The following is a 26,026-nucleotide window of genomic DNA, read 5'->3' on the forward strand; positions in this document are numbered from 1 at the left end:
TTCTGTGGGCTGTAGAACGTCTATTTTTTATTATAAGTTTCACAATTAACAATTCTAGAAAAAAGCCATTGAATGTTAAATTTTCTAATTTCATCGGACTTCATTTACATTTTTTACATAAAAATAATTTCATGTTTGTAATTTCAAGTTTCTAAGTGTTATAGTGTTTGCATTGTAAAACAAAATATAACGTAAAGTTGTATATCTAAACATGGACGCTGTCCCTTACGATTTCTTTTTATATCGAGAGACATTGTGAACTGTAAAGGGGGTTTATAAAGTCGCAGACCCATTTTGATGTTTAATAACTCATAAAACAATAAAGATAGATTAAAATTAATAACATAAATGGTTAGATAGACTCAAAAAGTTTCATGATCCATGTCAATGAACTTCCACGTGTGCCCCCTTCGTGTGCACGGAGAATATCAAGTCGATAGTCAATTTCACGTCAGATAGCGGCAAGCATGTCGGCATCCACAGAGGCTATTTCGGTTGTAATTCTGGCTTTTAGGTCATCAATTTTAGACACGATCCTCCTGTAAACATTGTCCTTTATAAATCCCCAAAGAAAAAAGTCCAGCGGCGTTAAACGAAGGGGGCACACGTGGAAGTTCATTGACAGGGATCATGAAACTTTTTGAGTCTATCTAACCATTTACGTTATTAATTTTAATCTATCTTTATTATTTTATGAGTTATTAAACATCAAAATGGGTCCGGGACTTTATAAACACCCTGTATTACTCGTCGTATTTGAACTTGAGTACTTGAAACCATTTATAACTGTACAAGAGTTAGAATTTCATTCCGCAAAAAAACTAAAAAAAAATTTATTCAGTTTCTAACATATACTGCGACGGTAGCAATGAGCATGTCAATTAATTTATGCTAAAAGCAGATAAAAAATTTAATTTTAAGATAAAGGATGAAAATTTGTAGACTTTTTGTTTTTCATTTGGTTGAATATCACAGCCAGATGCAACTATCGCAATATATTAGATGCAATATATTGTTTCAAGCTCAAACAACGTATCTAAAAGAAATTGAATGTTTCATATAGAGTCTGAATAATAAAAGGGAAACAAGGAAATGAAATACAAGAAGAAATCTTAATTTCTCTTTTGAAAGTTACCCTAGGGAAGATCAAAAAGAAAAAAAATATGTAAGAAATTCTTTTTTATGTAGCTTTATTCAAACGGTAACCTTCGAGTAATAGCGATAATATTTATTTTATTTGAGTTTGAAAAATTCCAGACTTTCAGTAACTTCACATTTATGTATGCAATTTCTTAACATCAAATAAACCGACGTTTTATAGTTAAGCAACATGTATTTTTGAATGATAAGATGTTTTTCTGTGTGGGAATATTAAAACATATAAATGTAAAGCATTTTGTTTGTACTAATATATATGTTGACGTAAAACTCGAAGTTTGGTAAAACCCAGGTTTTATCGGTAAAACTTAAGATTTATCTAACTTTTTTACCACTTTTTTAAATTGTTTAAGGACCTTACGATCTCTGGTATGTCTACACGTATTAATGAAAAGTGGCTGTCATTCCTCAATTTTATGTGGTCATCTCTTCTAATGTTGGAGGGTCATCGAATTTATAGTGTTACTGCGCCATCATATATATTTTTTGCTTTTTTCTCAGAAATAAAGATTTAATCATATCTGTGTCTTAAAGGTCCAGGTAATTAAAAAAATGCAACCTATGTATTGAAAACCAACAAAATACTGTATTTTGTATATAATTTCAAATTAAAATATTTGCCAATATAACAATCATAAAATATTAACCTCCAATTTCGTAATGTATTAAAATTTAATATGTTGATTCAACTATTTCTCAACAACGATGTTAATTCGACAATTTATCAATAACAATGTTGATTCAATATGGTTTTTAATATAATTACTTGTATTTTAAAGATTGAAATAAGTTCACATAGTAGTAAAAATAAAATGAACAAAAAACTTTTGTGTAAATGAATTAAAAAAATAATTTAAAAGTTAAATTTTCTTTTTTTATTTTGAGCATTAACATTATTTTATAATTAAGTTTTTTATATATGTTTTGTAAATGCCCAACGTCTGGTAAATCCTAGGTTTTACCGGTAAAAATTAAGAATTATCAAAATCGCTTCGTAAAAGCCCGAAGAATGTTTTAATATAATTCCGTGTCAGACTTTTATCAAACTTTTGCGGTAAAACCAGGGAGTGACCAAAACCTTAAGGTAAAAATCCGAAACGAGGAGTTTCTTTTATCAGTAGCCAAAATTATTTTTGAAAATTGCTGAAATTCTTTCAGTAACTATCGAGATAATTGCGCGTTACAGCTAGTTTTTTTTAATTTTTTACATGGAATCTTATTTGTTGAAATAGCATAAATATTGTATCGTTTTCTATTTTTTTAAAATTATTTGCTTATTTATTTATTTTTTATTTCTTGAAACCGCCACATTAGTATATAATCGTAAATCAGTTCCATTGACAATCTTAAATCATCTCCTTTTTCTAAAACTTTTAAAATTTATATTCATTATTAAAAGATTAAAGTGAAGTTTAACCTTAATATACTCACTGTATACAATCTATGGTACTCTTCCTATAATGAGGACTGTTGGCTATGGTTAAATTATCTCTCCAAATCAAATACCAAACATAATAATCAATCAAAAATAATCTTTGTTTATTATTTTTAATAACTTGACTAATCAAGGGATGCAGGTGCCATTACCCGGTTTATTATACACTTGTAATTTTGATATAATTTGTATTCACAAAAAACTTTTGATTACTTAAATAAAATAAACATTAAAATTTTGCATAATTTTTGAAAATTCAAAAGTTTGAATTATAATAAAGCAAATGTTTGATTGTTTTTGTAAAGTGTACGGTGGTTTCCATTGCTAATTTGATGTATAAAAAAATATCCGATACGCATTTTTTAAAACTATATGTGATGTATAATTCTTAAAAATCTAAACTAGATCCATGTGACCAAGATTCCGATGAGTATAGCAATATTGATGATTTGAAATATTGTCCTGAGAGAGCCAAGTGCGATGATTTAAGCAGTGAAAAGGGACCCAAGAGGAAGTGCAAATGTGTTATGGGATATGAACTTAATGCAAAATACTGGCAATGTCAAGGTAAATTCATTTACTCTTTTGAATTACTCATTTAGTCAAACATATGGTCATTCATAATTTTTAGCTTTTTTTTTTGACAAACATTTTTTAATGTAAAATTATTTATGATTTATATAACTAATTTTATCAGTTACATATTTTTTAAAAATTGAAATCGTTAATTTTTTTGTAAAAAAAAAAGCACTTGAAATTCATTAATTTTTACACGCTACAAGAAATTTGAATACTTTTTCAGTCCATTAATCCTTTACTTACGGCTGGTACAACTGAAAGTAGAGAATATCAGATGCTGTCATGCACCGTAGCCAAAAGGATAATTGAATTATGTGATTCAAAAGCCGCTTTATTCAGGTATCAAAACCAAAATGGTCTATCGCGTTCCGTTTTTGTAGGAGAATATTTACCAGGCTTTCAATGAATTCTGAGATATCTGGCTCTCTGAAACAACGAGAGCCTCGAAACTTCGTTCAGGTAGATAAGACTTTTGTTGCTAAAAGTATCGGTGAAGTCACAATAACGCCGAAATGATCACTTAGTTGGTAACAGTTACATTGCGAATGAATGAGAACGTCCTTCCTTTGCCTGAAAGTTGTTATAGTGTGTTTTTAAAATCTAAAGTTACCAAGCAAAAATGCAGATTTTTTGGGAAAAGGATGCGTGGTAACCATAATATAAATATAGATTCATTATTTTCAAACACATATTTCGAAGCACTTATTTTCATGCAAAATTCATTTTTCATGTAGTTCAGTATTGCGCTCCTTTTGTCAAATATATTGTTATTTATAATTTAAAATTAGCGGTATTTTGTCAGGAAATGTCAAGATAAATTTATTTATTTTCTGAATTTTCCTTTTCATCATGTAGTACGAGGGTGTTTCGAAAAGTGAAGATACACTGTACGCCAGAGGAAAAGAAAAGTTTTGGCGAGCAAGTTGGCAACACAGGTTTTAACTTTGAACCGTTAGCTTTCTCCTCGCGGTCGTTCGGCATTTCAACGTTGATTCTGGTTGGAGTAGGTCGTGTTTAAAATGGCTGCGGCGATTCAGAATCCCGCTAAATGCGAAGCGCGCTCCGTCATACGTTTTCTTCATGCAAAAGGTCAGAGACCAGCGGATATTCACAAAGAAATTGTTTCTGTTTATGGGAACGTTATGAGTAGACAAAATGTAACGAAGTGGTGTCGTCATTTCTCTGAAGGTAAGACCGATATTCATGACGAACAAAGAACAGGTCGGCCATCTGTGATCTGTGATGCCCTTCTTCAGAGAACGGAGGAAGCAATTCGTGCGAATAGACGTCTCAAATTGAAGGAATTGCGTCAGATCATACCGGAAGTGTCAATGACAACTCTTTATGAAGTTGTGACTGTCAAGTTAGGGTACAGGAAATTGTGTGGGCGCTGGGTTCCAAAAATGTTAACAGAAGAACACAAAAAGAAAAGGATGGGCTTTGCACTCGACTTCCTCACACTCTATGCAGAAGCAGGTGATGAGTTCCTTGATCACATTGTGACGGGTGACGAGACGTGGGTTTATCACCATACACCTGAATCCAAGCAACAATCAATGCAATGGCGCCATTCGAATTCACCCATAGCCAAGAAATCCAAAACTTCGATTTCAGTGAAAAAAATCATGACTTCTGTTTTTTGGGACAGACACGGAATTCTTCTGTTGGAGTTTATGCCTCCCGGAACGACAATTAGTGCTGCTGCATATTGCCAAACTTTGAAACGTCTTCGAAGGGCAATTCAAAACAAACGCAGGGGAATGCTGACAAATGGAGTCCGCTTGCTTCATGACAACGCTCGGCCTCACACAGCGCTCGTAACCAAAACACTACTCAAACAATTCAAATGGCAAGTATTGGACCATCCGCCATACAGCCCGGACCTTGCTCCCAGCGACTTCCATTTATTCCTTTACCTGAAGTCACATCTTGGTGGAATATCATTTCACGACGATGATGAGATCAAAGATGAAGTTGAAATGTGGTTCCGACAACAGGCGGCAACCTTCTATGACTGTGGGATACAAAAGCTTGTGCACCGACTTATCAAATGTTTGGATAACGGGGGTGATTATGTCGAAAAATAATAAATAATCGAGTTAATTAGATGTAACTGACGTTTTCTAAATAAATGTTTTTTTTAAGGAATGCGATCCATTGTATCTTTACTTTTCGAAACGCATTCGTATATCGTTATTTATAATTTAAAAATTACGTTTCGTTTTACCAATATATATATATATATATATAAAAATAAGCTTATAAATTATCCTTCTGTTAAAATATATCAAATATAAAATTTTGCTGAGATGTACGACAATAATATAACTTTATAAAATAATTTTATAGATAAGCAATTTACTAATACACAGATAATAAATACGTAATTTGTTACGGAGTATCCCAGAAATATGACCAAGGATTAGAAAAATCCTATCTTCTAGAACCAGAAAATTTATTCTGGCTAAGTTCCGAAGTTAGTTACTAAAGGCGTCAACAGATGGCTCTGGAAACTGAGAAAAACTGTGTAAATGTATTGTGACAATTTCCGTGTCATTCATTACTGCATGATAGGAATATAATAAGCCTTATTGTTTCCTATTATTTCATTTCCTTTAAAATGTGTAGCGAATGAAAAACCCTGTACAAGTACTTATACTTTTTTGAGCAACTCCTTCTAAAAAAATATTAGTCTAATGCTTTGCAGGTCGATTTGCCTATCGGAAAATCGGCTGAATATTTTAATATTTTAACATCAACAACAAAACTCGCAATTTTTTTTTAGTTCAAAACTAACCTTGTCACTCTTTTCATTTTAAATTCTAAACATAATTTAATCCGACTATTTAATACAAAATTGTGATTTGCAATTGTATTATTTTCTTTTTTAGCATATATTTACTGTTCACATTAAATGTATACATAACTTATCTTAAAACATACCACATCACGTATGTAGGAAAAAGAATGCAATAATACATATTCAACATAAAAATCAATAAAAGCTCATTGGTATTAATTAAAACTCATCCTATCAAGCAAGACAAATTTTAACGAATACAATTTCTAGCAATTTGTTTCGAATAATAACTTTGCTCGAAAAATGGCTGAGTTTTGAGAAAGCCCTCCTTTTTCTCTTATTGGAAATACGAAGAAAAAAAGTAGTGCCTACTTTATCAACGCAATAAATGCAAAATCAAAAGCCATACTTTTATTTAAAAAGAATTGCATTACAAATAAGGTAATTAGTGAATATATGTTTCTTCTTTTATTGGAAATGCAAAATGAGTTTCATTTCAGTGACACAGTGTGTTAGTAAATTTCTTATTAATTTTTCAGCTTCATTAGTTTTGTGTGCGAAAGAATAATTATTGGTTTTTAAATAGTTTTTCAACTTGAGTATGCTTGTTTTATAAAGATCATTATAGAGCATATTTGTCTTTTAGAAAAACCCCCAGAAAAGCCTACTCCTCGCCCAATTCCAACTTTAAGTCCTGTAAGTAGATTAAGATTTGCTATGATTTAACTTTTCAGTTCGTTACTTATGCTTTCTGTTTTAAGAAATTTGTGTATTTAATCGAAGGTATTCGTTTACTGTTAATAAATGAAAGTTTATGGCCGGTTTCGTACTTTCAAAAAATATATATCTCAGGTAAAATATATTAACAATAATAATAATAATAGTAATAATAATAATCAGAAGAGGAAGAAAAAGGAGAAGTAGAAAAAGGAGAAGTAGAAAAAGAAATGGTAGGAAAAGAAGAAGCAGAAAAAGAAGAGGTAAAAAAAGAAGAAGCAGAAAAAAGGAGGTAAAAAAGAAGAAGCAAACAAAAGAAGGAGAATAGAAAGAAAAAGAAGAGGAAGAAAAAGCTGATAAGAAGATATGGAAAAAGAATTAGTAGAGAAAGAGGAAGAATATGAATAAAAGGAAAAAGAACAATAAGAAGAAAAGAAAAGAAGAATAAAAAGGAAAAGAAGGAGAAAATAAGAAAAAAAGAAAAAGAAATTAGCAAAAAAANGAAAAAGAAAAAAAAATTAGCAAAAAAAAAGGAGAAGAAAGAAGCTTAAAAGAAGAAGTAAGAAAGATAGAAAGAAATCGAATAAAAGAAGAACAGAGAGAAAAGAACAAAGGGAAAAGGTAAATAAGAAGAAAAGGTAAATAAGCCTATTTGGGTATCTCCTCACTTTCTTATAACTCCCAAATTGTGTGCGCTAAGATCTTAAAATTTGGTCATCGGGTGCAAGTTTTAGCCTTCAATCCTAGAAATCATTAATTTTTATATATATCTTTTAAGAAGAGATCTATGGAAAACGATTTTTTTTCTCACAAGATTACAGATGAGTTGTTGAAATTTAACTTGCAGACTATTTTTTCTTTTTACTTATTTATAGTAGCTCTGTTCAAACAAGGAACGAGTAACGATGGGAGTTTATTGAACGTACTTGTATAGTAATTTATCTCTGATTTTTATGTTACTTAAGCACAAGTGTGGTTAAATTGATGGCGTGTGGGAACGAATGGGACAATATGAATATCATTTGTATAATTTTCTATTTTGAATAATTCTAAAGATAGCAAATTTTTTTTGATGAGTTATAATAATATAAAGACATAATAATAAAAAGAAATTTAAATTATTTTACATTTTATGATTACGTCTATATGTGTTTTTCAGTTTAATGTACGGTTCTCAGTTTTTCCCAACGATACATTAGCTATTTACCTTTTTTATAATTCCGTACGAAGAATGAATATACAAGAGGCCCATCAATGGATACATGCTGTTACTTTAAAAAAATATTTTTTGAATAAGTATTTTTGCAATATATAATGTACTCTATTTTGTAATCTTTAACAGTTAATTTAAAGAAAAATAAAACAACAGCAGTGTGGTTAATATTTATTTTAAGCATTTTTGAAAAATTAAATTTTAAAAAGAATTTTAAACTCGAATTTATTAATATTGTTTAGTTGTTTCATTTTATTGGGTTATTGAGAGTAAGAAATGATTACACAATTATACCTCATTTTGTTTATTGAGTCAAACATGGAATTTTTAAAAAATTAATTTCAATTTCCATTTTCTATTTTTCTATTTCTTTCTTCGTATAATTTTACCATTGCATTCAATTCTTTCATAAAAAAGGGTTCCGTTTTTAATTCAGTCTTATTTCTAATGTTTTTTAAAAATGATCAAATGTTAACCAGAAAAGGAAAATACACAAAAAAACATGTTTTTTTATGTAATTATAACAAATAAATTTAAAAAACTTTTTTTCCGAAATAAATATTTGTTTATAAAATCCGATAATAAACTGAAGATTAATGTTGTAAGATTAGCTAAAATATCCTTTTTTTAGGAGAATCGTTCACATTTCTTTTGCTAATAGAAAAAACTTCAGAAATGATACACCTAGAGAGATTTATAAACACACTCACGAAGAAACGATGCCTCGTCTTAAGAGAAAGTCTTTTTAATTCAAGTATCTTTAATCTATTTTCGATAAAATAATTAAAAATTTAACTTTTTAATTAAAAGAATTTCAATAGTTAAGTCAATAGATTAAGATAAATAATTAATTATTTCAGTCCTAAATTTTTTGATAGAGTTAATTCTATCATCGCATTTAACAGCATGATATAAATAAAAAGGTGAATAAAATGTATATTATTTAAATATAATGTATAATCGAACTTAATATTGAAAAAATAATTAAATAGTTATAATCGTTGAAAACTATTAATGAATTCCAGACATAATTGTCGTTATCATTTTTAGACATTGCCTTATTGTTCCAATCAATTGATGTTTTAGACTTTTTGCAAAAAGAAAAGGATTTATTCTAGAAGTATATGTAACTTTTCCTTATATCACAACAATATATTGTTCCTAACATTTTCTTTACATACTTTTTGAACAATTATTTCTATACGAAATACTATGATTTCTTTAAAGTGTTGTAAATTAAATCAGAACAAATTAATTAGCTGATAACTAATATACGCATGCTGTTATGACAAACATGCAATACGTAAGCATGAAAAATGTATAAGCTAAATTTAAAACAATTTGATAAACGATTTAATAGCAATCAAATAGAAAGACGGAAATATCAAATGTAAAACTTCAATTTCAATTAAAACAAGGGAAAAAATTTAACAAGCATAATTAAACGCAAATATTTGATTATAATAATTGTTTTAAAGATATTAACAGTTTCATAATAATTTAACTTTTGAAGTTATTTGTTGTTAAGTTTTCAAGATTCGCAAAAAATATTCTTAATTATTTTGTGAAAAATATTTTGAATTATTTTGTGAAAAATAATTGAAGGCGAATAATTGTGAGAAATATTTTTAGACATATTATAATTATTCATTGTAAATGTAGCGATATATATTTTTATTCTTTAAAAAAAATGTCTTTTCCTAGGTTGAGAAAACAGTAGCTGTAGTTGTAACAAAGACAGCGAGTACAGTTCTTTTAGTTATGGTGTCTTTAACTTTGATAATTTTCATTATAATGAGGTAAGATATCTTGAAAGCTGCGCTCTCGAAAATTTAATTAACCCAATTCTTTTATTCCGTGCGCAGAAATGTTAAAATGTTTTTAAATGAAGATGGTGTCTTTTTTATTACATATTATGTCGTTTTTTGAACATTTAATTTCATACGTTTTACTTCGTTCAATTGTTTAAAAGGTATGATTGAATTAATGAGTTTCTGTTATTTCATTTAATGAATCCAATTTGCGTTTTTACTTAAAGTTATTTAATAAATGGAGAGTTTAATTAGCACGTTTGCAAAATTTTGTAAACTTTGCACGTTTTTGAATGTTTATTGCAAAAATGCTTCGCGTAGCTTCATCTGTGAATCTAATCAATTTGTTAATGTAGAAAGCAAAGTTTTTTCAAATAATTGTGTAAGTAAAAGAAATTTCCATGGTTATAATAAAAGGTTAGCCTTTTATTATAAAGTGGCTGTTCAAATTAATGCAAGTAATGAGATTTAAAATTTTATTAAAATAAAGTAGGATGTAGAGTCAGACATATTTTGTATTGAGTAGTTTTTACATAATAACTTTAAAATTTATTAAAGTAAAGTATGATGTAGAGTCAGACATATTTTGTATTCAGTAGTTTTTACATAGTAACTTTAAAATTTACTAAAATGAAGTATGATGTAGAGTCAGACATAATTTGTATTGAGTAGTTTTTACATAGTAACTTTAATAATTATTAAAGTAAAGTATGATGTAAAGTCAGACATATTTTGTATTCAGTAATTTTTACATTGCAATTTCAAAATTTTTAAAATTTTACTTACTGTATTAGAAAAGCAGTTTAGATTTTTTGTTATTCATTCGAAATTTAAAATGTCAGCTTATTTCATATTTACTGAATAAAGAATTTAGTATTTAAATTGATGTAATTTGATGCGGTTGCAGTTGTATGGTATAATTGAAATCATGACGAAATCAGGATCATAATAAAATCTTTATTCAGTAACAGTTGTAGAACTCGAGACACAAAATTAAAGAATATTTTATACAAAGGACTTTTTAAGTGAAATAATAAATTTTGTATAATAATATCAATGAGGACAGGCCATGGGAGATAAATCCCCCATGACCAGCCTAATCAACCGCCAAAATAAAAAGTGACTGAATTGTTCCCAATAGAGCATAGGAAGAGATCCATGGTTGGCGATTTATCAAAAGATAAAATAGTCAAAAACAAAGCTAATCTCACTTAATCAATATTAAATTGAAAGTAATTTGGCTATCGCTAATCGCCAAAAATGATCGGGAGAATAAGTACAACTCTGTAACTGAAACATTTTTGTGGTAAGAGAAATAAAGAATAAACAGTTACAAATAGTTTGCTTTAGATTTAGTAGCGACCAGTGAATTAATGAGTTTTACATTTTCATTGAATTAAAAAATTAGCCGTTACATGGATTGTTAAGAAGAGAATAAAATATTTATATTAGCTTTTTATGAAATGTAATAAAATTAAATAATTAATTGAACTTAATTAAAATTAAATTAGGAATGATTAAAAAGAATTAAATTTACGAAATCAAAGAAATTTTAGAAGCTGGGAAATATTTAATGCCTATTATGGCATTACAATATTGAATACTGATTGTTAATTAATAGAAACATCCTAGTAGTGAGCGTATTGATTGCATCAAACACGCATTTTGGAAAACAACAGTTAAAAAGGAAATTTAATACTCATAATTAGTATTTAATATGATCTCTTTTCAAATTCTAGGCCAGTTTTATTCATATTTGCATAGATTTTATAGTTTTTGATAATTCTTTTTGCTAATTTCTTAGTTTTTATAGTATTTTTGAAAATCAAATTGGGCTTTTTTACGTTCTGCAATTGTGAAGCTTCCCTTGCAAATACTCATGGATGCTCCTTAGGACATACATACAATCATTCTAAAATAGCTAATTTTTCAAAAATTAGCCAACTACCAACTAGCAATTAGCCATTCAAAAAGTATTAATGTTTTTGGAAGAATTTTCGACGGGATTCTTCAGTTTAATATTTTCAAATTTTTTCTTTCATTATTTTTTTTTGGTGCTAACCTCTTTCGATTATTTCTTCAGCAAGAACTAGTAGACCTACGCTGTTGAGTGAAAAAATTTCTAAAAACATTATTTCCCTTCATAATTTGGAAAAAAAATTACATTCTTGATTCAATTATTATGCATGTTTCTGTACATATTTTTTATTTATTAGTTTGCTTGATATTTCGCAAGTACGCTCAAAATTTAAAAAGAATATAAGAAATTTACAACATTTAAAAAGATATTCTAACAAATACATTTTATTTTGTAACCCGTGTTAACGGTTAATTCATAGTGGATTTACGGCTGCATCAATATTTGACACCGCAAAACTCTTTGAATGAAACAAGCTCGTATTTATGGTTCGTGGACAAGTAAACCACGAAAACTTCTCATGATTAGCCCGGTCACAAAAATGACTAAGCATAATCCATGATCCATCAACAGCTGCATATATTTTTTGTTAACAAGGTGGAGCAAGCCCTGAGCAAGACAGGGCTAAAAAGAATAGAAGGGCTGATTCACTCCTTTGAAGTAGCTCTCGCAGCGCCAATCCTCCGATTTTCTCTAGTGACGTCACTTTGGCGCAAAGCTCGCCCTTTTACTTCAAGAACGGAGCGTTCGGCCTTACTAGCTCTAACTAATATTGGAGCATTTCTTTTTGCGAGATATTCTAAGACATTTGTTATTTTCTATAATGACTTTCCTCAGTTTCTGCAGTGAATTTACAGGAATTTAGAACTATTATCGAAAAGCCAGTTTGCGCGATTGAAACTCGAAAAATTTTTGATATAAAAACAAAAGGAAAAAATATAATTTTCCGCGTGTTCCCTAAAGTAAATGAACAACTATGTAAAGAATGGATTCCGAAATGACACAGTTAATATAAAGCAGCAATACGGTTATTCTGTCGTTAAGAACTTTTATAAAAATTCATCATCTAACTAGAAACCGCCTCGTTACTTCAAAAAGAAAAGCAGGTGAAAAAAATAAAAAAATGGATGAAGTTAAAGAAAATTAAAATGTAAATAAAAAGTATAAATAAAACTAGGGGGCTCCGCCCCCTGCTCGCCAACCCCCGAGAATTGCTACGCAATTCTTTTTTATTTGCTTCGCAAACAAATTTTAATACATTTATATAAGGATATAAATGCGCGGCAGAGCATAAGTGCGACTGTACGATTCTCCCAAATACTGATTTTCATCTATTTCTCGAAGACGATTAGCTGCCCTACTTCGATTTTCTCTTTGGCGGGCATTAGTAAGCTCTCGATTGTTTTGTCGATTTATTCTTCGACGCTCTTGTTCATTTTGACGAAACGTGGGATCCAATCTCCGCTGTCTGCGATATTCTCGATCGCGATCTGTCCTGTCAGACATTATACTGAAATTCCAAACGATTGAAATGAGTTGAATAAATAAATGTGATTTAAAATTTAACCATTTTAAGGTAATCAAGCCTCAGTAAGCTTTATAATAGCAAACAACAAAAATGTAAACTTTAAAAGATATCAATCACTGGATAGGCATAAGAATGATAAGATAAGATGAGATGTAATCAGCAAAAAACCACTCAAAGTAAATCAACAAAAAGCTTTGACGCGAATGCGTTCTGTTTTCTGATTGGCTTAAAACTGCATCCTCGCTTGGATTAGCTACTTCTTTCATACTGTCACGTGATACCTTAGATTTCATTGGCTGGTGCGACACCATCATTGGATTTTTATATATAGTTAGATANAATTTTGGGAATGCAGTTAGTTGTAAAGATTTAGAGCCTAAAATAACTAATTAACCCTTTAGTGGGCCATTTATTTCTAGTAAAGGTAAATAAAGGAATTTTTGGAATTGAAATTGATATGAAAATAGTAATTGATATAAGAAAAAAAACTCATTTAACGTATAAAAAATTTATTTAAATTTTAATGCCATTTTTTTGGTGGTAAGAATATTTACCACGGCCTATTTAGAACTTATTGGCTTTCATTTTTTGTTATTTATAAAATAAATTTTATAAATGCTGCAAACTTCGAAAGGAATTATGTATTTTATAACTTTTATACGTTTTCTTAAACTAACACATTGTTACCAATTTTATTCAAACGCACTTCAAGAGCTGAAATTATTATCAAATGGAAACCTAAATTGAAAGTGGTGAAAGAGTTCACCACGGACTTTAAAAATTGGTGGTAAGTATATAGTTCGTTCACCAGGAGTTGGCACTTGGCTCCACCTCCTCTGACGCAGAGTTTATTTCAGCGCGGGGGAGTAAGTGAAGAAGCATTTCCCCGCTTGAAATCGAGATAACCTCTAATGCGCGCAGAGCCTCCACACGGTTTTTTATAGGTAGTCCAATCAGACCACTATGAAGGCAAACCAGTTTACGAAAGAGCCCTTTAATAGAAAATCTAGTAAAAATAAGAAAGTGGTAGCAAATAGATGTCTAAAAATTTGTTTAATTTTTGAATATGATTAGTTTGTCTTATTTACTTGTCTACCACTACAGATTCAATTCTCAAATATCTATGACAAATTCCTCTCAGTCACTTTTAAAATAGAATTTGGTTTCATCCGCTCAAACTGTTCACTTTTTAAATAGTCTGCGCAGACTACTTATAAGAAACCGAGTAGAAAGAACCATAAGAAACCAGGCTAGGCAGGTTCTGATGTAGAAGGTGATGGCCAAACACAAACAGTGAATTCTTTTTCAGTGACTTACTTCGCTTTATCATCAGTTATTATACCTTTCGTTATTCTAGCTAATTTATATTTAAGAACTTTTTTCCCAGCAAAATATCTCAAAAAGAACAAACTATTCAATAAAAAGAGAGAAATATCAACAAGTTTATGAAATAAAATGCGCATGCTCAAAATATGCACATGATGATTGCGAAATAAATATTTTTGTCATACGATCGCCAAAAAGCAGCCCTGTTCTCATCCTTCTCCCCAAAATAGCGAAATAGTATCATCCGATACCACGTGATGAAGGCGGAGCCAAGTGCCAACTCCTGGTGAACGAACTATACTTCAGATTTAAGGTGATTGTAAATAAGTGTTTATGAAGTTAAGTTTTAAGCATTCACACGAAAAAATATCTATCCTAAGATCCATTTATAAAAATGTGCACCCAATACCTGAAATCTAAAGTGGTGGCAGCTGTTTAAAAACTTCCCATTTTACAAAAGAAAAAAAAAGTGAAAAAAAGGAGGGAAATTTTTGTTGTACTAATTCAAATAGTCATAAATATTTCAATAGCGCTCGCCTGAGCCGTAATGGTTGAGTGGTTAAAGCGTTCACCTTCCAATGACGATGAGGTAAACCGGGTTTGAATCCCAGCAATGGCTGGTCGATACGAATTCCGCATTTGGCTTGCACTGACCACAGTGCTGACGTAAAATATCCTCAGTGGTAGACAGATCATGGGTTAGAGTCCCCTTGTCGTCAGACTAACAGTTGGAAGTTTCCGTGGTTTTCTTCTCCATGTGAAGTAAATGCTGGTTAGTTTCATCAAAAAGTCCTCCGCAAAGGCAAATTTAACCCAATACTTCCTCTAGGTGTTCCCTTGTCTTTTTCATTGGGTTCAAAATTACAAGGCTACAGATTTGAACATTGGTAGTCGTAAACTCAAAATCTGGTCGACTGTTTAACGACGGTTATAAAATAAAATAGTCATGGAATAATATTTGTCTTATGATAACTTTTAACCCACTGACGGTTTAGCAAATTGGCAAAATTGGTAGCATGTTAATTAATGTGTGATTACAATTCAACGAAATTCATTTTAATTGGAATAATAACTATTAAGTGCGTGATTAGTTCTTTTCAAAATGTTAAATATCTATCATGTAAGGATGTGGCCATTTATTAAAAACAGAAAATTTTAAATCAGTTAAAAATTTTAATTTCGAAAGTTATTTCTTTTGAAGTATTTCTTAAAATCTGGTAAACATTACGAGATTCATTTCTAAAAAGAAAAAGAGTCTTAAGAAACAATCGTGAAAAAATAGTATTTTTTAGAATATTATAAAATATTATAAAATATTCATAATTCCATTTTTAAAAATAAAAATAAAATGCGCATTTGGTGCATTTTTCATGAAAACAATGTGGGAATTGGGTGGCGTGGGGCTGATAATATTTTTTAATCGCTATTTGATATATTTAGTTGTCCTGAGGCCAGTTGCGAGGGTTAAACTAATGTATTAATTCTCTAATTCTTTTCATTAAATATTCAAAGCAAAATTGTCCTATACAAGTCCTTAAAAGCCCATAAATTTCACGACTTGCTTTTCTTAACACAGCTCTGTGGTATTTTTAAATACATTTTAAAATGTATTTTTAGAAATCTGCTTAATGTAAAATATTTATGAATCGTGACGTATAATAGAATTTATAAGCTTGGTTTCTTTCGCACATTTGTATTGTTTTTTTTTAAAGCAAAATATAAACATAATGAATTGAGAATTCTTTAAATAAATAAATGTTTTAATAATTGTACCTATTTTCAGGACATGTACTGATACCCAAAATAAATTCTCATTTTATAATAGTACTAAAACTACTTATTCTGCACTTATAATTTATGCAACAATTTTTAAGAGGTTTGAAATAAGAACCTCTTGATTTTGAAAGAGAATGTCTAAATTCTTGAAACTTTACTACTATTTTCTTACATAATTTTCTTTAAAGTCAAAATGTATTCATGTGAATTTAAAGTCGAAAACTGAGATAAAATGAAATAAATCATATTTGAAACTAATTTGTTATAATTTCAAAATAATAGAAATGAGTAATCTCACATTTGAATGGTTAATTAGGGAATTTATGGTGGAATGGTTTCGATATTTAGCCTAGGATGTAGAGAGTAAATCTGATTTCTCGTATTTTTATAGGGACAATAATCAGACCTAGGGAATAATTGCTCTATTTGGATTCTTTTGTTTGTTCCAATTTAAAAGTTTTCGTGTTGCTATGTGGTTGCTTTGAATTGATCTCACAAATATAAATTTTCGACGACATAAGCAGAGAAATGGTATGAGAAACTTCAAACAAAGCAATGGTAGTATGACTCTGCACTATTTAGAACTACCGTTATAAAAATTTAAGGTTGATTTGAGGTTTATTTGATCTTGACTTCAAGAACAACTTTAAAAAATCAATCTCTCAAGATATATAATCAAAGTGTATGAAGTTAATTTATTCACACTTGAGGTTGCTTTGAGAATGATTGAAATCTACTTAGCTAAGGGAGGTTGCTTTTGAGGGATACGGGTTATTTTTTCTATACTTCAAATAAACAAATCTATTAGAGGTGTGATTAATTTCACCCGATCTCAACTAATAGTATTACCGAGTTATAATATAAAGGGTGATTTTGTGAGGTTTCTTGAGGTTCAACGAGGTTATCTTTGGTGCATAATCTAACCTCATTTTCTTCCTCAGGTGTATATTTTACATTTGTAAACCTTAAAAACACCTTATTTTTTTGTAAGGGATATTTATCCTAAATATAATGATTTTATTTTGTAACTGGCTGTAAACAGCAAATGAAGGAATAGATAGTTTGCTTCCTAGTGAGGTGGCCCGGTTCGAATGGTCGATATGATTTCCGGTTTGCACCGACCACAGTGATGACTTAAATATCCTTAGTGGGAAACGGATTATAGATTATATTCCCTCTGCAAACCGTGGAAGGTTTTCATGGTTTTACTTTCCATGAAACGCAAATGTGGGTTATTGTAGTTTCATCAAAATTCATCCAAGAGAGCTGACTCTTTTTAATACTTGATCCAGGAGTTCGTTTGTCTTTCGAGTTGGGTTCAAAATTACAAGGTTACGGATTGTTCAAATGAGAAGCGGACATAGAAGTGTCACCATTCAGTGTTATAAGAGAAAGTACTCCGCTAAATGGTGCACTTATTAACCAGATCACTCTGATTATTTAAAGTAACTGTAAAATTGAGCTAAGAAGGGTGCGTCTAAGCCAAAACAATGTTAAGTGGCGTAATTTTTAGTGGCTGAAAGTGATTGTATCTTTCTTTTATTCCTCTCAGACAAAATCCTGCACATATGTCAGGAGTCATCACAGAACAACTACATCTAATCACTTCATTATTAATAACAATGGATTAACTGGAGATCAAAGGGTTAGCTTATACTGGGTCTTGACAGATTCGATATTTATGTTCTCGCTGTTCACAAACTTTTACGATACTTTTTGCAGCCGTTTTTCCTAGATAGCGTTTGCCATAAACAGCAAACATTCAGCGATACATGTCCACATCACGCTCAATAACCCGTTCTACTGCTCTTTTTTTGGGGAAATAATCTATGTCAGCACTACTTTACATTCACCTTAAATGCTCTGTTGAGCACTGGTTCAATAGTTATACGCCAGTCATTGGTTTACTCCTTTTATCCTAACTCATAGCCCTGAAGGGTGAAGCTGTTTAGCTGCTTATTTGACTATATCATGCATACCCAGTTTTCATTTAGACAACTCTTAGATATAAACATAGCCTTAACATTACTAAACTTGTACTTGTAAGAAAAATTTTGAGAAAACTCCGAATTCGTCACTTTTGCTATTCGTAGTTATAATTTAAAAAAATGATGTTAATGCGGTAATAAATCTAATTTCTCTTATTAAGTTAAGTTATTAAAAATAGGTATTTTTTTCATATGGAGGTATTTTGTGCCTTCGTTTAACCTCATTTTATAGCACGCGTTCTTCGTTTTTCTTTAAAAATTATGTTACTCAGATTTTAGAATTTAAAACAAATTAGAACTTTTTGCACTCAATTGCTTATTATTTTTTATTCAAAATGCATTATAAATTATTCGAAATTTTATATCAACACCATTTAAACCTGTCAAAAATTAAAATTTAAATGTAAGTTTGTAAGAAATAGTTTCAGTTTGCATTAAGTATTTTAATTTTTATCAACAGTCAAAGATTCATTTAAATAGCTGATTATGTATTAATTATTATGTATTTATATAAAGTTAAGTTTGCATTAAGTAATTCGAGTATATATTAGTTCCCTATTATATAATTCTAGCTTAAATTACGTTTTATTAAGTAGTTTAAGTTTACATTAATTTAAGTTTGAATTAAACTAGTATTTGTATTAACTATGCTGAGTTTGTATCAAGTTTATGTTTGTCAAAACTAAACTCTTATTTTTTAGAGTTTTCACTGTTGATAGAGTAATTCAAATGAATATGGAGATAGCATTGCTAATTGCTCATTTGTTCCTAATGTTTCCATATGAAATATCTGAAGACAATCCGGTAAGTTTTTATCTGAACTTAATGTTATTTTTTGATTGCTACATTTATCTGGTTGTTACAACATTTTGATTATTGCAACAAACATTATATTCGTTAGTTAATGATTTTGCAGTTTATATTGTTCGAACTTAAAATATTGCTCAGTAAAACTATTTTTTTAAATATATATATATGACAAAAAGTATAAGCGTGAACGTTTTATTCTTGTAACAGTTTTTTTCTTAAATATAATATAAATAATTTAAATTTGGCTTGTAGAGAAGTGAATACTTTCGGGAATTACGAAAAAACATTTCCGCGATTTTTTTAAAAACGTTTTTGTACCTTAGTTAACGTATTTGAAGTGGTTTAGTGTGGCATGAAGTGTTCCCTTTTAAGGCTGTAATGGGGAAATGCACCAGTTTAGGCCGTGATAAGATTTGTTACTTTAAGTCGATCAAAGAAAGCTATCATTCTTTTTATACAAAACCAATTTTTGCTTTCAATTTAAAGGCTTGTTTGGTTATTATTATAACACTTATCGATAGGGTTATATTCAGAAATAACGTCAGTGTATGAAATCTCGAGCCGTGGCAATTAATAATAAACGGCTATTAGTGTGTTTGTCAGAGACATTTATAAATCTTTAACAGATGTTTTCTTTAAAAGATGTAACTTTAATCTCTCGCAAAAAAGAACAAAATGAACAATTTACAAAAAAGGTTTCCTAACTATTGAAAAATTAAGGAGTATTTTGATATAAAATATGCTATATATTTGGTGTTTAAAATATAGTTTAAAATCCATTTTGATTTGATATTAACCTGATTTGTATCCCAAGTATGAAATCATTGCCTCGAATATTCGCTAATCGCTGGGAGTGCCTCAACAACACCTCCAGGTAGAGAGAAGGCCTTCGCGCGCTTTATCATAAACGAGAAATCGGATCCTTTAGTAGCCCGAATGTTGTGACATTTTTCTTATTTTTCAAGCATTGCGCAGTTTGTATTCACTTAGTCGGAATTTTGACGCCCGGTGGCTGAGTGCCGCTCTTCGCGCTCCCGAGCCACAGGTCTTGAGTTCGATCTTCGGGCCGGGCAAGGTTGACTCAGCCTTTCATCCCTTCAGTGGGTCGATAAATGAGTACCAAGCATGCTTGGGAACTAAACACTGGAGGTTCCACTTTCGGCTGAATAACTCACCGGAACATCAGCTCCTGCATCCCAGAGCCCAAGGTCAAGAAAACTGGGATGGGCAGAGTAGGCCTTGGCCCTCTATGGGCTGTCGCGCCACTGAGTTTAGTTTAGTCGGAGTATTAAATTGATCCATGCGGCGGCGTTTTCTCTTTTAGAAGCTGTTGACCTGANCCTTTTCCAACTGGCTCATGAGCGGTGCCTGTCCAGCACTCTTTGAAACTAGTCATGAAACTAGTACTATTGTGTGAAGGAGTAGACGCCCGTTGGCTGAGTAGTAGCGCTTCGCGTTCCCGTGCCACAGGTCCTGGGTTCGATCCTCGGGCTGGGCAAGGTTGGCTCAGCCTTTCATCCCTCCTGTGGGTCGATAAATGAGTACCAAGCATGCTTGGGAACTAAATACTGGGGGTCCGGCTATCGGCTGACCACCTGACCAGAACATCTGCACCCCACAGCCCAAGGTAAAGAAAACTGAGATGGGCAGAGTAGGCCTTGGCCCTCTATGGGCTGTCGCGCCACTGAGTTTAGTTTAGTCGGAGTATTAAATTGATCCATGCGGAGGCGTTCTCTCTTTTAGAAGCTGTTGACCTGAAACGCAACATCATCTGAAATGCAATTGTGAGATTTTGCGTTATGTGAGGCAGTACAAAAATCTTTAAACGTTCGTTTCAAAACATTTTTGTTAGTTTATTTTCAATCAAGTCTTTTTTTGTTGTTGCAGGATTTATGCACAGTTGTGTCAGTGGCCCTTCATTTCTTCTTCACTGCCTGTTTTATGTTTATGTTTCTGGAATCTTTGCACGTTTACAGCATGGTTGCATTTGTAGTACCTAGAAATGGCTTGTTAAATCGATTTCAAAACATGCTTGTCGGTTGGGGTAAGAAAAAAAATTGTCTTATCAAAGTTTAATAAAAAGTTAATTAACGCATCTCAGTACTATTTAAGTGTCAGTTAATTATTTAGTTTCACTAAACTCTGAACTAAATGTAGTGGACTTTGCACTAAACGTAGGACTGCTCAGGCTTCGCCCGAGCATATTCTAAATTGTATCGATTTTAAGATCGATGAGGTTTTTCAAAACCTCATCTGCTTTTAGACTTTCTGAACATTTTTGGACTTATGGATTTGGTTTAATTGGGATGGACCTTTTGGGGATTAGAAACAACAACAACAATTATTTAGTTATAATATATTAATCTAAAATGTAAAAATGTAACAAACAAGGTTATTATTTCAATGCACAGGTTTGTTCGGAAAGAAATTTTGTTTTTCAGTTTGTTTTCGTCAACAGAGGTTTTCATTATATTTTTCGCAGACAACTTTACACTTAAGTCGTATCATCATTATAAATATTGAAAGTCAATACATGAAAGCTTAGTTGTAAAAAAGTTAGATTGATTTCATGCAGTAGTTTTTGGTTCATGACCCTTCAAATGTAGAAAGTGAAAAGCTACACTTTCGGCGCATTTTCCTTTTTAACTATCAAAAAGGCGAAAATTTGCTCAAGCAAGAAAGAAATTATCTGATGTGTCTGAAGAATATGTATTGATAGAACGCCAGTGCCCAAAGCTGGTTTTTAAAATATCGATCCGTCAAAATTTTAATTCAGACACACGAAGATGCACTACGACAGTTTGGGCTGATAAAGACGCAATTTTTACGATATTTTTTTATAATCGTCGTTGAACAGCCCTACCAATTTTTGGGTTTACGACTAACAATATTCAAATACGTAGCTTTATAATTTTGAATCCAATCCAGAAGACAAGAGAACTCCTGGATCAAGTTTTTTGGGAGAAATTTTGCCTTCGTGGAGGACTTCTTGATGGAACTATCCCGCATTTGCGTTACAGGGAGAGGAGGGCTGCGAAAACCTTTCGTGGTTAGCCTGACGGCAAGGTAACTCTCACCCATGATCCGTCTACCGCTGAGGATATTTCATATCAGAACTGTGGTCGGCGCAAGCCGGATGCGGAATTCGTATCGACCAGCCATCGCAGGGACTCGAACTCGGTTCACCTTATTGGAAGGCGAACGCTCCTTCCCCTGAGCCATTGCCGCTCAATAAGGATATTAATCGATTCAAGCTGTTGAATAACAACTCGTATTATCGCTAAGAGATTAAATTTGTCGATTTCAATGGTTCATGATAATTTAAAACTCCTAGGTTTATTCTTAAAATTCGACATATGTGTTCCTCATGTTCTTATGTGAAGAAATTTGCACCGTAGGGTTAGACGTCTGTGATTTACTTCATTAATGTCTAGAAAATTATCAATTCCATCATCACTGGTTTTCACGAAAAACGGGTTGTCTACAACATTTGTTTGGGTCTTTTCAGAAAGTTTTAGACGAAAATTTTTACTTCAAGTAAAGAGGTCAAAAATCAAATGGGTCAGGTTTTTGCTTGAACGAAACATTTTATGAGCTAGGAATCATGTCAGAAGGATCGCAAAAGGTATAGGACCAGAATAGAGAATATATAATTCAATTAAATAGTTAATCATCATAAGAGAAGCGATTTTCTATTTTCATAAGGAAAAAAACACGAATTTATTTTCCGGACAACCCAATACTTAAATTGATTGTGAAAGAATTATTATCACTGAATTGTACACGGAAGAGCCATTACATTATGACCATCCTCCATCTATAACAATGGGCTGACCCAGGTTTTCATGGTTTCTCGCCCAGGAACAATGTTTCCATGGGGCAGATTAGGACCCATAATCCTCATAGAGCAATCCCTGACGTCTGTAAGCTACTTGAACATAGTTGCAGACCAGGTTCATCCATTCATGGCAATAGTTTTTCCTGCGGAGTATGGTGTTTATCAACAGGATAATGCACCATCTCATAAGGGTCGAATCATCGAGGAACATTCCAGTGACTTTCAAGGCATGTCTTGGCCCCCAAATTCACCTGACCTTAATCCAATAGAGCATTTGTGGTCCTACTTAGAAAACCAAATTCGTGCTGCCACGCTACCCCCTCGCAATATGAGGGAATTGCAGGACCAGTTGGTGAGCGCTTGGTACCAGATACCTCAGACTACCTATCAGCACCTTGTGGAACCAATGCCACGGCAGGTGCTAGCAGTTTTGACGGCTAAAGGTGGTCCTACATGTTATTAGCAGGAAAGTCGTAATGTAATGGCTCTTCTGTGTATAATTGAATGAGTGGAATAATATGCTAGCAGTGTTTAAATTGTAATATCTAATTTCTAAGTTTGCAAAACGTTTTTGAAACATATTATTAACTTAAAAACTTTAAAGACAAAGGTTCTTATGTTAAATATTGTGCTAGGGATCATAATATCGGAAAATGGCGTTGCTATTTTAATTCTTCTGTTTTTACCATTTACTATAACAAGACATTGCAACGGAACTTCCAAGATTTATTTAGAAGTTTTTTTAAAAATCATCTGCTAGGAAATCTCAAAAAGATTGCACTTATAATAGAAATAAAATAATTAAAAGAAAATATCCTTTTCATCAAAATGTTATACTTTGAAGAAAAATAGAAAGATTTTAAGTAACATATAGAAAAGTTACAGTTTTCATGGTATAGTTATATTTTCAAAGAAAAAGTTATATTTTTAAGATATAGTTTACAAGAGTTAGAAACAAGTCGGTAAACGAAGCAGATGATTTTCAACTATAGTTTTGAGTTAAAATGATACATTATATTTTAATGATTTGAATTTAATAATAATAACATGAAATTTTACTTGACTTTTGCATGCATGATGTACTTTTTGTAATTGCAATAATTTTATTATTTTTTTTTTTTCAATTTAAGCATTGAAATATATTGCTACCAAATAATGTTCAAGCGAATTGTGCATTACAGCTTTTCTTTCTTATTAAAAGTGTTTTATACTAATATGTAATGAATCAAAGATTTTTTCTTTTAATTTAGGTGTTTCTTTGCTAATTGCGATTGTTGGTGTGTGTTTTTTTCTCGATACATATGGAGCTAAATATCAGTAAGCACTAATTTTTTTTCATAAAGCTAATGATTTATCAAAAACGTGTGGAGCATAAAAGAACAAAAGAAAAACAAAGTTAATAATAATATTATTGAAAATACATTATCCGAAAAAAAAATATATTTCAATTTTTTCAGCTCTAAACTAAAAAAATAAAACTATTTTTCAAGAAATTCATTGGAATTAATAAATTTATAATAATTATTTTAAAATGTATTGAACTGTAAATAATTATTTTAAAATAATTATTTTAAAATAATTATTCAAAATAATTATTTAAAATGATTATTTAAAATAATTATTTTAAAATGTATTGAACTGTAAATATTTTAAAATAATTACTTTAAAATAATTATTTTAAAATGTATTGAACTGAAAATAATTATTTTAAAATAATTATTTATAATAATTATTTTAAAATAATTATTTCAAAATGTATTGAACTGTAAATAATTATTTTAAAATGTATTGAACTGTAATAATGTTCAAAATTGCTTCAACCTTCATATGGTGCTAAAATGAACCATATTTTTGCCTTTCTAAAAGTTGATTCTAGGGTTCAAATTGAATGCCAACATGGTTCAATTTAACACCACATAGAGATTATAAAAAACGTTGCACCATATTATGTTTGAAGGTACCAGAATTATGGTTTATAGTACCGGTGTTACGTTAAATAAATAATTTCAAGAAATTAAAGTGGTAAGACATTACGTAATTAAAAACTTCATTTGTTAATAAAAGTATACAATTAGAAATTACAGTCTACTTGTTTGAAGCTCTCAAAAACCGACGCCCATTTTTAAGACTTCGCATGAGTGATTAGAAACAAGTTAGATTAGCAAGCTTTAAGAGTAAAAAGTGCTTAGCATGCGCATTATTTCGTCGAAAACTTTACTTTCATATTTCAAATCTCTTTGTTTTTTTCTCATTCACATCTGGCAAGGTTTGAAAATGGGCACCTGCTTTTGAGCTCTTAAAATATGTTAACTGTTATTTTCAATTCGCATATTTTTTTAGCGAATGAAATTTTTCATATTTTATATTTTATTTTTTTATATTTTATTTTTATTTTCATAAATTTTTAATTTTTTAATTTTTTATTTAATACTAGTGTTATGGTTTAACGCTAAAACAATTTTTTGAAAGGGTATTCAAGACTCAAAATAAACCTAAAATATTAAACATACACAAAAAGAGGTATAAGCATGCAAAATGCTAGATTAGCAGTCTAACGAGTAAAAAGTGCTTAATATACGCATTATTTTTTCAGTTGTTGGACACAAATGGATAAACATGTGGTGTATTTAGTTCTTGGACCAGTAATATCAATTTGCATTATGAACTTTATTATGTTGGAGGCATCAGGGAACGCTAATTATAAGCCTCTGAAAATTATTGATCACAGACAGTTGTTAACATGCAAGTAAGCATAAATCAATCAACAATTAATCTATTTTTAACATATAATCTATGAATTTCATTAATTTGCATAAGTTATCACTTTACAGTTTGCTTAGAATACTTATAAATCCATTAATTTTAAAATCATCGTTAGCTTTAGTGAACCATATTGCTCATGAATTTTACATTAATATGCTGTCAAACATATTTCTAATAATTTACTAAGCTTTTAAGTCGTTTATAGTTTAACAATAAAAATTTTAGATGATCCAGGAAATAATTTTCTAAATAAAGACTACTTTAACTCTTTTCTTAAATATAAATTGCTCTGAGATGGGTTCCTGAAATTCTGGAAATTTCTTTCGAAACGAGATGAAATTTTGCAAATTGCTAAGCTGAAATTAT

The 26,026-nt window shown here is 30.6% G+C and overlaps 1 protein-coding gene and 1 long non-coding RNA gene across 2 annotated transcripts in view; one reads left to right on the forward strand and one right to left on the reverse strand.

Moving 5' to 3' along the window:
* Positions 1 to 26,026, reverse strand: part of LOC139425710 (uncharacterized) — a 117,237-nt gene that overhangs the window by 19,501 nt on the left and 71,710 nt on the right. The window lies entirely within an intron of this gene.
* LOC107449122 (putative adhesion G protein-coupled receptor E4P) overlaps positions 1 to 26,026 on the forward strand; it is a 51,871-nt gene that overhangs the window by 17,891 nt on the left and 7,954 nt on the right. Inside the window, exons 5-11 of the mRNA XM_043055188.2 lie at positions 2,999 to 3,160; positions 6,619 to 6,668; positions 9,607 to 9,701; positions 18,951 to 19,053; positions 20,947 to 21,103; positions 24,148 to 24,214; positions 25,491 to 25,643. Coding sequence (XP_042911122.1) covers positions 2,999 to 3,160; positions 6,619 to 6,668; positions 9,607 to 9,701; positions 18,951 to 19,053; positions 20,947 to 21,103; positions 24,148 to 24,214; positions 25,491 to 25,643 — 787 coding nt within the window. The remainder of the gene's footprint in view (positions 1 to 2,998; positions 3,161 to 6,618; positions 6,669 to 9,606; positions 9,702 to 18,950; positions 19,054 to 20,946; positions 21,104 to 24,147; positions 24,215 to 25,490; positions 25,644 to 26,026) is intronic.

The sequence above is a fragment of the Parasteatoda tepidariorum genome, chromosome 5, assembly GCF_043381705.1.
Source record: "Parasteatoda tepidariorum isolate YZ-2023 chromosome 5, CAS_Ptep_4.0, whole genome shotgun sequence".
Classification (NCBI taxonomy): Eukaryota; Metazoa; Arthropoda; class Arachnida; order Araneae; family Theridiidae; genus Parasteatoda; species Parasteatoda tepidariorum.